Below are 12552 nucleotides of genomic sequence, written 5' to 3'. Positions count from 1 at the left end.
GTGGGGTACAAAAGTGAATTAGAAACGGTTCTAAATAGTCAAGGACCTCACAGTTTTGTTGTTGTATAAAGCAATTATCATATTTCAACATCCTTTCTCTAGTCACATCCATACATGCTGACAGGCAGTCTGTAGTTTACAAGCCAGCTTTCCAGGCTCCCTTCTCTCCCATTGGAGAATGTTTTTTTTTTTTTTTTAATTGTGGGGTTCTTAAATTAATTTTTAGGAGGTATGGATCCTGGAATGCCTAAGACATAGAAATGGAAGAAATGGTGAAAAAGGAAAACAGCTTGAAGCAAAAGCTGATCTGCCCTTTGATGGCCCTATTCTCTAGAACCCTCTCTATACTGAATTATATTCGCTGAGGTTCCATCAAGTCAAGATTTATGGGAGTTAATGCCCAGGGCTTCAAAACTTGAAATAACCTCCGGTGTCATTTCTTGGGCCAAAAGTGTCCTTAGAGATGATCTGGTTGTCCCCTCAATTCAAAGGTGAGCAATTAGGACACCTGTCTTAGGAGGCTCATTAGGACAGGAGGTTGGCATAGGTGGCATGAATCTCCTAACATTTGGCTAGTGTGCTTGTCATGCTCCCATTCCTCCCAACACATGGCTGGGAAAGGAATACGGGAGGAGAGCAAGGAAAAGAGCTTGAAGCCTTAAGTAGCAAGGGGAAGAGAAGAGACTACAGTCAGACTTTCAATTTAAAGCTCCGCCTGCCCAGCCTACACAAGGAGAAAGAAATGTGTCCCCTACAAAAGGGTGAAGTAGGGCGGAGGTATCTCAACACAGTCATCTATCTCCCTCCACTCTATCCTCAAGCATTCAGTCCTAAGTGTTAAATTGAACATCTTCCATTTTCCTGTTATATTGTTTCCATATCTATACTTTAGAATTCTGCTTTCAGTGTTTCAGTTCAGTCATATGATTGTTTTGACTAGATTTGGAAGTCATGGAAATGCTAACTTCTATGGGCAAACAGATTCCAAATTTTTAAGAGATTTCTGAAGAAAGCTTTTGGGAAAACAGCCAGTTCATGTATATAGGATTCCCTGGAGCCCAGAGGAAATCTTTCAGAATACCAGTTTCTTATCAAGTGACCCCCCCACCAAACCCTTGCAACCTGAGCTCTGAGCAGTTTCATTTGTGGTACCATCCAAAGGATTTAGGTTCAACTGAAAATCAGCTTATTTTTGCTTAGTCCACAGGACTGGGAAAAAATAAGTGATAAATGGAAAGTATCTTCAAGTACTGCAGTCTTAATACTACGCAACATATGTAAAAGGACCAAGGGGATTTTTATTCAACAGACATTTCTTGAGCCTCCATGATGGTACAGACTTTCTGTGCTGGGGCTACAACCACAAGCAACTTAGTCTTAGTGGGCATGTGGCAGAGGGTTAGTCAACCATGCAACCATATGGGAAGCTTCTTAGAGAAAAGGGTAGTTGAACTGAGATATAAGAGGTGAATGATAGGAATTAGGGAGATTAAAGGAAAGGGTATTCTATGAAAAGGAGACTAAAATCATGATGCTTTTAGGCCACTGCAAAAAGTCGTTGGCATAACTGGAACCAAGACTCTTTGGAGGAAGGACTGGAGAAGAGACCCTGGGCCTTATGTGCTGAACCAGGGAGCCTGAACTTTACCCTAGAAACTATGGGAAGTCACTGAAGGAATACTAAGCAGGAGAGTGGCATGACCAGATTTTCAATTTAGAAACATTGCCCTGACTCAAATGTGAGGAAGCTGACGTGGAACAGGAAGACTAACTTTAAAAGCACTGTAATATTCCAGACGAGAGATGAGAGGGGCCCCAGCTACACTAAAAGCTTTGAAAACAGAGAGGAGTAGATGGTAGCAAATATATGGAGAAAGCAAAATCTGCATAATTTAGACTGCAGAAATACCATTTTAAGAGCGTACTCACTGTGTACGGGTAAAAGACATGGAAATACTGTTTAAGGGCCATCGTGATGGAAAATTTGAATACAATCGTGTGTTCTTTTAAAATATAAAAATGAATTAAATCCTGGATACACTTAAATCCAGGAAACATTTGATAATAGCAAATGTGCAAGGCAAAGGAGAGCTTCTCTGGGGGGACCATAAGTCTTCGGAGTTTGGGGATCCTTACAAAGGATGTAGAGTAGGTTGCCTAGTGATATAGCTTGATTCTATTATAATCAACCAGAATTACCATAAGCATTATGACCAGTGATCACCAAATATACTAACATCAGAGGATTATGCTAAATAAATTTATAAAATAGTAATTATAAGAAACTTTGAGAAACAAAAAAAATTTTATTTTTTTACAAAAGTTTTCATAAATGCATTGTATATTTGATATGCATGCTATTATAACAAAGCAACTAAAAATATAATTACAGTTAATATACTTTTATGCATATTTAAAAGGTAACTTTTAAATTTCCTCAATTTTTAAAAATTGAAAGTAGAATAAGCAATTCTTCAAAAAATATCCATTTCCCCTTCATGCAACTGCTGCAGTGACTTAACAAGAAAAATAAAAATAATCAGTCGAATGTTTAAAAGCCACTGTCACCCCATGAAAACCTTTTGTTTGGACCAAGTTTAGAAGTGCTTGCCTCCAGGTAATATGTATCTATTGCCTCTGGGTTATAACCATTTGTGTGTTCTCATTAGGGCTTTGTCCTCACTTGAATGCTAATTCCATTCTTACTGTGGTTAACTGTAGATTCACAGAAAGGACCTTGTAGCATACTTAGAAAATTCTGACTACCGGGATCATGTTTTTCTTTTCACGTATATGCTTTCTTAAAATAGAAACAGGCAAGAAAATATACCAACTTAATTCAACATATAGTTTATCAATTTTATATATAATTTTTCATTTTTCCTGAGATATTAAGTTTGTAAGTGGTCTGTTTTCATGCAAAAATACAGTTTTCCATTCTTTACATTCATTTCATAGTATTTTGTATTCTAAGTAACTACATCACATTTGTGCTTTATATTAATACATTTGGAAAATAAAGAATAATTCATTTCCTTTACTGCTAGAAACAGAAAAGATTAGCGACTCTTTGATGGGTAATACAATCAAATTAAGTGCTGACTTCAAGTTGCTAAAACATTACCTGACTATAAAAATTGCAATGAAAAATTCTATTTTTTTCATGCTTGCAGTTTTACCTAAATTTAGAATGGAAAGTTGACCTGCTTATGTGAGGGAGACTGGGTATTTATTCCTTAGATTCCTGAGTTCTTGAGTTCCTAATATGTGAGGCTAGGCCTGCACACCACACCTGGTCAGTTTCCTCTCTCATCTGGAGGAAAATCACAATACAATACAAAGACGACTTTTATGGCAAAAGGAAAGAAAATGGTGTATATTCTACTTTATATCTTTATAAACAATATCAGTTTGTAAAATGTGAGAATTACCAACAAATTTGAATGAGAAACAGAATAAAGGCCAAACATTTAAAAACATGTTTATGCTTAAGTAATTGACTGCTGTTATACTTCGGATTTAAATTGGATTGATGTCCACTATGAATGTAAATATCTTAAGTACATAGCCTTTTTCTATTTTTGGTTAAAGAGAAATACCAACTTTTTCCCCTCAAAATAAAGTTGGAAAATCTGAGGCAAGAAGGATTTTCTTTCGTTAACACATACTGTTTCATTTCTATTTTATTAAAAAATTCAGTAGTTAAACAGAGGAAAAAATAAATGTACATGCAATATATTTAAGGCCTGCTGTTTACTTTTCTCAGCACATCTGCAAGAACCTGTTTATATGCCCAAGTGTGACGGTTTTCATGAGGATTAGGAAGGCTAAATAGAAACTTAAGATCTTTAAAGTGAGGAAAAGAAATCTTAAGTTACCCATAATCAATTATCTCTATTACTAGGTAAAAGTGGAATCAAAATAAAATCAAAATTATTTGCTTAAAATTACACTGTTTAAAATCCTTTGTAAACAAAGATAAACATGAAATTTAGTTGAGTGGAAGGACAAAGGGAAACAGCTTCATTTTCTTCAAGACGTGAAGCTACTCGCCTTTAAGATAGTATGAATATCCAATAGCAATTTTATAGCAATGAATATCCAGGTAGCAATTTTCTTTTAATTAGTCAAATATATATTAAATATAAAAAATTAATGTTATGTAGATGTGGCCTTGGACATTTTTAGTATTTGTTTGTTTAGAAATGCCTTTAAAGTTAGTGTGCATAGAATAATGTGCATAGAACTGGGTTATTTACCATAAGTCAAATCTTAAGTGTGAGCAGTGGGACTGCAGAGAGAGTCCAGTAAAGGAATATGTAGAAGACTGGATAAATACATGAAACAAAACTGGGGTTGGTCCACTATTGCTAAGACTGAAATGTATCATCTCTGGTGCAGATTCATCTAGTAAGCCTGTGTGATTATGCAGTTTCTAACCCACAGCCTTATTGACAGTATGGATTTGCTCCCGGTGAAAGGAGCTTCTGGACTGTGACCACTGCCCCTGTCTATTTTCAGATCCTGGCTCTACAGATTAAAACACTTTAAAAACACTTTCCTAGGGACAGTTTCTTCTTCAGATGCAGTCTGTAGCTTGGGACTTAATTGCTGTTCATGCTGGGCTTTAACTATATGACATTGTTGGCACCCAGGTACAAGAAGTGTTTAAGCACATAATACAAGAGAGGAGGTTTTCATGGGTATTTAGAAGCATTTAGAGATTCTATGCATGAAATTATTCCCCAAGGAGACAGTTATCTATGATGGACTTCAGTAGTTTTCTAGGGGTATTTTGAAGAGGTTCTTCAAACTTACGTTGTTGAAAATTTATTTTATTTGGAGATGACATTCCCCTCCTCCCTACATCCTGCCTTGACAGTCTTATTGGAAGAAAGAGCAACTGTTCAGAATTATTGCCACATGTTTCCCAGGCCTGGCATAGACATGTTGAAAATGGAAGACCGGAAGAACCCAGCAAGGAAATTTGGTATATTAATCGCTGCCCACCGTGAGAAATAATTCTGGGTTTCTTATCCCAAGTCTTCCCTAAAGCTCCATCCAATGTAGAGTCAACAGACATCTTTCATAATACATGTGGTAAGACATCCATGAATATACACATACTATCCTTGAAACAGTTGTATATTACACTACTTCTGGGTAGTTCCTAATATTTTAATAAGCTTAATAAATAAGGAAATGGATTGAAAAGTCTTTGTAAAATGTTATGTAAATATAACATTTAAGAATGTCTGAATTTGCATTCATCATAAATAAAAGTAAAAATTGGACAGAAAACGTTTTCAAACCAATAAGGATTATTATGTTTAAAGAATCTGAAGTTATGTAGCTATAAAGTTATGTAGAAGTTATGTATCATGTCTGTTTCAGCAAGATTCTGTATTAGTTTTCATTTAAGTCTAATTTAATTGTGATTTTGTCCATCAGTTATCGAATAAGGCAGTCCACCTTGCCTCAGTATTTGCCATACCTGTTTACTATTTCAAAAATAATTAAGTACAATGTATCAGTTATGTTTTTCTTTTATATTTAATAGAAGTTCTGTGAACATTGAGAATATATTACTTTTAGTGGTACACAGTTCTTAAGAAAAGTCGATTTTTTTACAATGCCACTTGTGATATTTTTAGCAGCTTGCTACAATATCATTGTAATAAAAATAAAGTGTACTCAGTGATGAGAGAGAAAATATTGTTAAAGACCTCTAGAGACAGGAAAAGGCTCAGTCATAAGGTCACGTGCTTTTCATTTTCAGCTGCATCATTCTGACTTGTTACTTTCAAGAACAACTATAATATTGCTACATTGTCCATTATACCGAGAAGAACTTTCCTTGAACTTCACATGGAGGTTGAGTAAAGCTCTTCTATTTGTTTTTTGAAGTACTCTCTCAGCTCAGGTCTCTTAGCCTTTAGGGTCGGTGTCAGCAAGCCATTTTGAACTGAGAACATATCAGAGTGGATGTGAATGGCTTTAACCTAAAAACCAAACGCAGAATACATCTTTATCAGGAGTATAACACAACATTCATAGCATACATGGTAGAAGTAGACAGGCATGTGGGAATAGAAATACTGACATAAAAACAGGCCTATTTAAAAAGTCAGAGTTACTGTAACAGCCTGTCAGCTTATTTGATATATCTGAAAGCCACCTCATCCCCTTCTTACTCCCCAATTTAGCCAGTCAACAGAAATGAATGAGGTCCTCACTCTGTGCCAGGCACCGAGGGCACAAAGAGGAATCACGAGTGCCCTTACCCTTGGGGAGTGCATGCTGGCATCCAGCAGAGCAGGCACAGTGGGCAATTATTAGAGAGAATGGAATACTCAGGAGGAAGGGCACCTAACTCAGGGAAGCCTTCCCAAATTAGGGGAGTGTTAAAGGACAAGCAGGAGTTAACCAGCTAAGGAGAGGCGGGTGAAGGGCATGCTGGGCAGAGGCAACCCCATGAACACAGCCACAGGAGTGAGAAATGGCAGAGTGTGAAAAAGGAAATCCAAGTGGTTTCTTTTGTCGTTTCGTGAAATAGGAGGCCAAGGAGGTGACGGATGAAGCTGAATTGGTGGACAGGGCAGTTTTAGAGGAAGATAGTAGGAAGACACTGAAGATTTTTATACAGGGCAGTAACACAGCTGAATACACATTTTATAAAGTTCTTTCCAAGAGAAACGTGAACATGGTTTTTAAGAATGTTAAGACTAGAAGCAGCAAAACCAATCAGAAGGATCTGACCAGTCCATAGGAGAGCAGAAAAGGGGCTACGCTTAGAGTGGTGGCAGAGACAGGGTCAAGTAAGCAGTTCTAAGAGAGATTCAGAGAGAAATGAGATGAAATAAGGAAGAGGCAGTTTTGAGGACTCCTAGGCTTCCAGCTTGGAGGGCTGCATGGAAGAGATGCCATTCACAGGAGGAATATAAAATCTAGGTGGGACATGATGAGTAAATGTTAAAAAAAAAAAAAAAAGTTCTGCTGGAAAATTTTATAGTATTATTGGAAGGAGGAATGGAGAGATCAGGTTTAGTGTTCATGGTGCTTATTTCCATGAGGCAGATCCCAAGCCTCCTCATACAAAGTCTCTTTGCAATGCTGAATGGGGGGCCAGAGAGATAGATCAACTATTCTGGGAAGGGCTGGGCAGGCTCCTCTCATGTGGATTCCAGCTGAAAGGGTCACTGTCAATTCCACGAGAACTTTTGTCATCTGGGCTTGAGCTGAATCCTGGAAGGACAGTCACTCCAAAAACTTGTATCCTGACTGACAGTTGGGTCTACCTTCAGTTATTTTGTTGAGATAACAGATCCATATTATTAAAGAGCAAAGGAATCACTATATAAAGACTTAAAAAATTAAATGTGCTGAATACACATATACTTTCACTTGCTGTTTCACTGAACTGATCATTTATTGAGCAACTACTATGTGTCAGGTATGGTGTAAGGCACCAGGGATACAAAGAACAAGACACAGTCTCTGCCCACATGGGCTTACAATCTAGTGAGAGATGCTGCCATGTGAATATTACTACTACAGGGAAAGCAGTGGTCCATTGCTTTGCTAGCATCATTCCCCATCTTCCATGCTAATAAAACCAGGTTTTGTTTGAGGCCAAAATGGTCTATATGTAAACTATGACAATCCTATTCCCTATTTCCAAGCCTCCCTTGAGACTAAGCGGGTAATCATCAGATCCATTTTTGGCTACTGAGAAGGGAAAGTTTTTGCTTTCCGCATGAAAGTTTCAGATATACCTATTTCTACCCACTCCCCCTTTTTCCTTCCTTGAATATGGACTGTGTCCAAAGCCATAGCAGCCACCTTGTGACCATAAGGTGATACGCCAACATACCCAGAATGGAGAGTGGGAAGAAAGACCTAGGGCTTTGAAGACCTGTACCTGCCTTGGACATCTTATCTTTGGACTTCTTATGTGAGAAAACCACAAAAATACACCCTATGTATGTAACATACTGAGGGTTTTCTTTTAGAGCTGAATGCATCTGACATAGCACCTAACCCTACCCGGGTCAGGATTCACTGCAAAGGGATGCTTGAGTAAAACTCTGAAGGATAAGCAGGCTTTGGCCAGATAAAGATAGCAAGGGGAAGGGAGAGGCTGCTCTATGGCTCCAGTAATGGGGGCATGGGTTACAGAAGCCAGGAGAATAAAAGTGCAAGGTCCCTGTGGCACATGCTACTGCCACAGGAGAACCGTTACTTAAAATCCATGGATACAATCAGGAAATGACTTATTTAAAAAAACAAAACAAAATACTCTCACACCCATTAGGATGGCTATTATCCAAAAAAGAGAAAATAACAAGTGTTGGTGAGGATATAGAGAAATGGAATCCTTGTGCGCTGTTGGTAGGAATATAAAATAGTGCAGCCACTATGGAAAACAGTATGGCAGTTCCTCCAAAAATTAAAAACGGAATTACGACCCAGCATTTGGAGTGTGTGTGTGTATCCAAAAGAACTGAACGCAGGATCTTGAAGAGATATTTGTACATCCATGTTCACAGCAGCATTATTCACAACAGCTGCAATGGAGAAGCAACCCAAATGTCCACTGACAGATGAATGGATAAGCAAAATGTGGCAGAGATATGCAGTGACATTTAATTCATAAAGGAAGGAAATTCTGACACATGCCACAACATGGATGAATTTGAGGGCATTGTGCTAAGTGAAATAAGCCAGTCACGAAAAGATAAGACACCTAGAGTAGTCAAAGTCACAGAGACAGAAAGTAAAATGGTGGTTTCCAGAGACTGGGAGTAAGGAAGGAATTAAGTTACTGTTCAATGGGTACAGAGTTTCATTCTACAAGATGAAAAGAGTTACAGAGATGGGTGGTGATAATGGTTGTACATTATGAATGTACTAATGCCACTGAACTACACATTTAAAAATGGTTAAGATGGGAAACTTTATGTTATGCATATTTAACAACCAAAAAAACTCAGGGAAAAAAATCAATGCATGCAAATAGTCACAAAAAATTCAACATGTCAAGGATTGTTTTCAAAATCTCTGATGCCAATTGTCTAGTGTTCTGGCAGGTGGATACTGTGATATGACAAAGAATTCTTGGCCCAGAAAATTCTCCATTGCATTCACTGATTTTTCAGATCAAAGACTCAATGTTCAAAGAAGACCCCTAAAACAGCTATACTTTCTACTTCTTAAAAAGCTTTCAAGAAAAATTCTAACAAATTCTGGCATTTTTTAAATGCATGCTTGTAATTTTAAAATGTGATGATTTTTAAATGAACACAACATTAACAAATGAGATTCACCTTTGCCTCTTAGAAATTTGTTCAAATGAAGGATTCACTTTTGCTATAGAAAGAATAGCATTTTAAGGGAACCATGTGTGGTGAGAAGGGGAGGACAGGACTACACTAAAACTAAAGCTAGCATTACATGTAGCAGCTTCAACTTTACTTCACATATCTGAAGGATTTCTACTTGGATATCCAATATACATACGTGGAAATCTGAGGCACCTGCCCAAAAAAGAGGTATTATCTAATGTTTCAAAATTTGTAAAGGTCCTTGTAATAAGTGTTTTGTTTGAAAATTCCCTCAGTGATCTTGATATTCAAAGAAGCAAGTAAGTAAGTTGGTTGCTGGAGTTGGTAAGGAATAGGGCTGGCAGTTTTTGTACCCTCTGGAATATACTTTTTTCCTAACTTGCTTCTATCAAACACAAATCATCCTAGGGGATCCAAAAGTCACTGGAAACAGGTCCCAAGGGAGATGTTTTTGGCCCATAGTACACTGAGAACCAGGGGTTCCGCAGTGGCCACTGCTGATGGGTGCGTGGAGGTGGACGTGGGCATAAAGGTGGGGTGCTGACAGGCAGGGGTGGGATGGAGTTGGGGAGAAGCAGAGGTGCATGAAGGTGGGGTGTGGGAGGGATAAGTGAGGGGGTTGGGTTGAAAGTGGGGGTAGAAGATAGGCTCTGGCTCAAGCCCTAGATCTACTAGAGCAGCTCTGCTCTTATGTCTGGTACATGTTATCTAAGTTCGGCTACTTAAGTTTGGAAATCACCATTTGATAACAAGACTAGTTAGCATGAAGAAAAGATGAACAAAATCCAAATAAAACTTAATCCAAGATACAGCGGTTTAACTTTGTAACTCATGTTTACTGTTATGAAATGGAAACTGAAAAAGTGGCAGAGCTAACATCCTTAGCTCCTTCTGATAGAAATGGTATCACGGGAAGGCTTCTGACAAGTGTCAACAGCACACCCACCTTCTTCTGTAAGTGAAAATAATAATATATTTAAAAGGAGATGCCAATGCCAAAATATACATTTCTACAGTGTCTCTGCAGCCTGGGTTTCAGCTTATGCGCCTTCCTAACAGCATGTGGAGAACGTGTGTAACTGAGACAAGAGTCTACGTTCACCACAGGGACCTGGGTGAACCCCTCTGAAAATCCAGCAGCGATAAGCAGAAGCTTCAGACAGTACAGTACGGGGAAGATGACTCTCACAGGGAGAGCTACCGGTGCTATTATGCTATTAAGAGGGTAAGTAGAATGTAAAAGAAACATTATGATCTTAGGAAGAAAGAACTGCATCAGCTGGTAGATTCTGCGTATCTGTCAAACCAGCTACCTGCAGCAAGCCTAAGGCGCTGCCCGGGGCATCTGCAGTTTAGTGTGGCTCTCTACAACACAGTCTCTTCCTGAGGAGAGGAAATGAATACAGTCTTGCAGGAAGCCAAGCAATGTGGCACTCAGCGCGCCTTTCAGCCACTTAACAAACAGATCAAAGTGGCACTGCTGCCAGTCCCTGCTCCAGTCTGACCTACGGCCCTGGGTCTATTTAAATCCTGCCATGAAAATACCTGCACAAATTGCTCCAGTAGCTAAAAATCTAATCAGTAATTGGGAAAAAATGAGTCAAAATAGTTCTTTAGCTAACACTGACCTTAACTGTGGGTCGCCAACCTAGTTTTTTATTTTTCCCCAGGAAAAAAAAAATTTCTCAAAACTTGCCAATGTTCATTTTTTATAATTACATATTTTCTAATAAAACCAAATTGTTGAATTGTGGCTGGGAAAATAAAGGGATAAATCTTTATTCTCCCATTATGCCTAACACAACATAAAATGTGTTTTCCAGTTTGCAATAAACAAAGTTTTTGTTGTGGAAAGAAGGAAGGAGATACTTGATGTTAGCTCCCTTTTTGAAACTATACGGTTATCAGTGATTTCTTTTTTTTTTTTTTAATTTAAAGACACTGTAACATTTAAATTTTATATTGGAATATAACGTTTCACAAGTGTCAATTTATGCCAACTCACTAAAGCATAGAAATTTTCATAATCCTGAAAAATCATTCAATAGAATTACTCAGTGAAACACTTTAACACACAATATTGCCTGTAGATAATAAATACAAAATAAATAATTTAGGACAGGAGAAATTTTTTAAAATTTAATTAATTAGGGAAATGCTCAATTAATTTCTGATTTAAAGGCAAACTGATTAAGTATTCATTTCAATGACAGAAAATACAGTAAAAGATATTTAGCAAGGGCTCTGCAGTCAGGATTTGAAAGATCTATTAAGTTTCAAAGTTCACTTTGTATTTATATGCCTATACAAACTAATAAGCCATATAAGTGTCAAGAAAATGGTTAAATAATGGTTAAGTATGCTCAAATACTTCCCAAGAACCTATATGTTTTAATTATTGATACAGTTATTTTAAATGCTTCCTTTCTACTCATTAAGAAATATCTCCCAAAGATCTCCATAAATTAATGATGGTTGGCCTAGTTCTAGGAATTGTTTCTGAAAATTAAATTACATTAAATTTTCATCTAATTCAAAGTTTAATTCAGATCAATCCTGCCCAGTAAGTCTCAACTCCTAATGTTTCTGTTGAATGATTTAAGCCTTGGGCTTGGGTATGTATTTGGGGTGGAGGCAGCAGGGGAGGGTGCTGTTAAAAAATTAGCAAAAGCCTTAATTGATCATTCTTTTATGAGGAAAGGGAAAAGGACTAGCTGACAATAGATTATGGCTTAACTGGAATAATTTATGTCAAGCTTTAGAATACAACTAGGAGCATACCCTTCTCAGGCACGAAGCCTGGTTTTTGCTCGCCTGTGGTCAGCTGAGGGTACACGCTGGCTGCGGTGGGGAGGATGCCACAGACAAACTAAGAGGAGAATGAGAACAGAGAAAATGGAGAGGTAACAAACAGCCCTGGCAATGAAACTCAGGCCTTTGGGATGCCACATGACTTCTCTGTATTTGAGGTTACCATGGCAAGGGCAGATTAATAGAGCAGAAACTCTGCTTAAGGCATATGGAAAGTTAAGAATATGCCCACTCTCAGTAAAAGCTCTAATTTGAGCAATGGTTAACACTGGAAAAGGTTCTTTAAACATAACCTTAAGAGTGGTAGTCTTTTCCAGGAAAGAGAATCAGTTACAATTCTCCATGTACCCTGAGGCAGGTCACACAGCCCACATCCAGCAGGGGGCGTGCAAGCCTT

At 37.9% G+C, this 12552-nt stretch overlaps 1 protein-coding gene across 6 annotated transcripts in view; it reads right to left on the bottom strand.

Moving 5' to 3' along the window:
• Positions 1–2328: 2328 nt before the first annotated feature.
• The window catches only part of ACSL6 (acyl-CoA synthetase long chain family member 6), a 66238-nt gene continuing 56014 nt past the window's right edge, over positions 2329–12552 (bottom strand). For 5 of the 6 annotated variants that reach the window (XM_070374018.1, XM_070374019.1, XM_070374017.1 and 2 more), the window contains one exon: positions 2329–6002. In XM_070374018.1, the coding sequence (XP_070230119.1) occupies positions 5865–6002 (138 nt within the window). In that variant the 3' untranslated portion in view covers positions 2329–5864. The remainder of the gene's footprint in view (positions 6003–12552) is intronic. The other variant, XM_070374020.1, reaches the window with a different exon arrangement.

This window comes from Bos mutus, chromosome 7 (assembly GCF_027580195.1).
Source record: "Bos mutus isolate GX-2022 chromosome 7, NWIPB_WYAK_1.1, whole genome shotgun sequence".
NCBI lineage: Eukaryota > Metazoa > Chordata > Mammalia > Artiodactyla > Bovidae > Bos > Bos mutus.
This window is presented reverse-complemented; position numbering and strand designations above follow the sequence as displayed.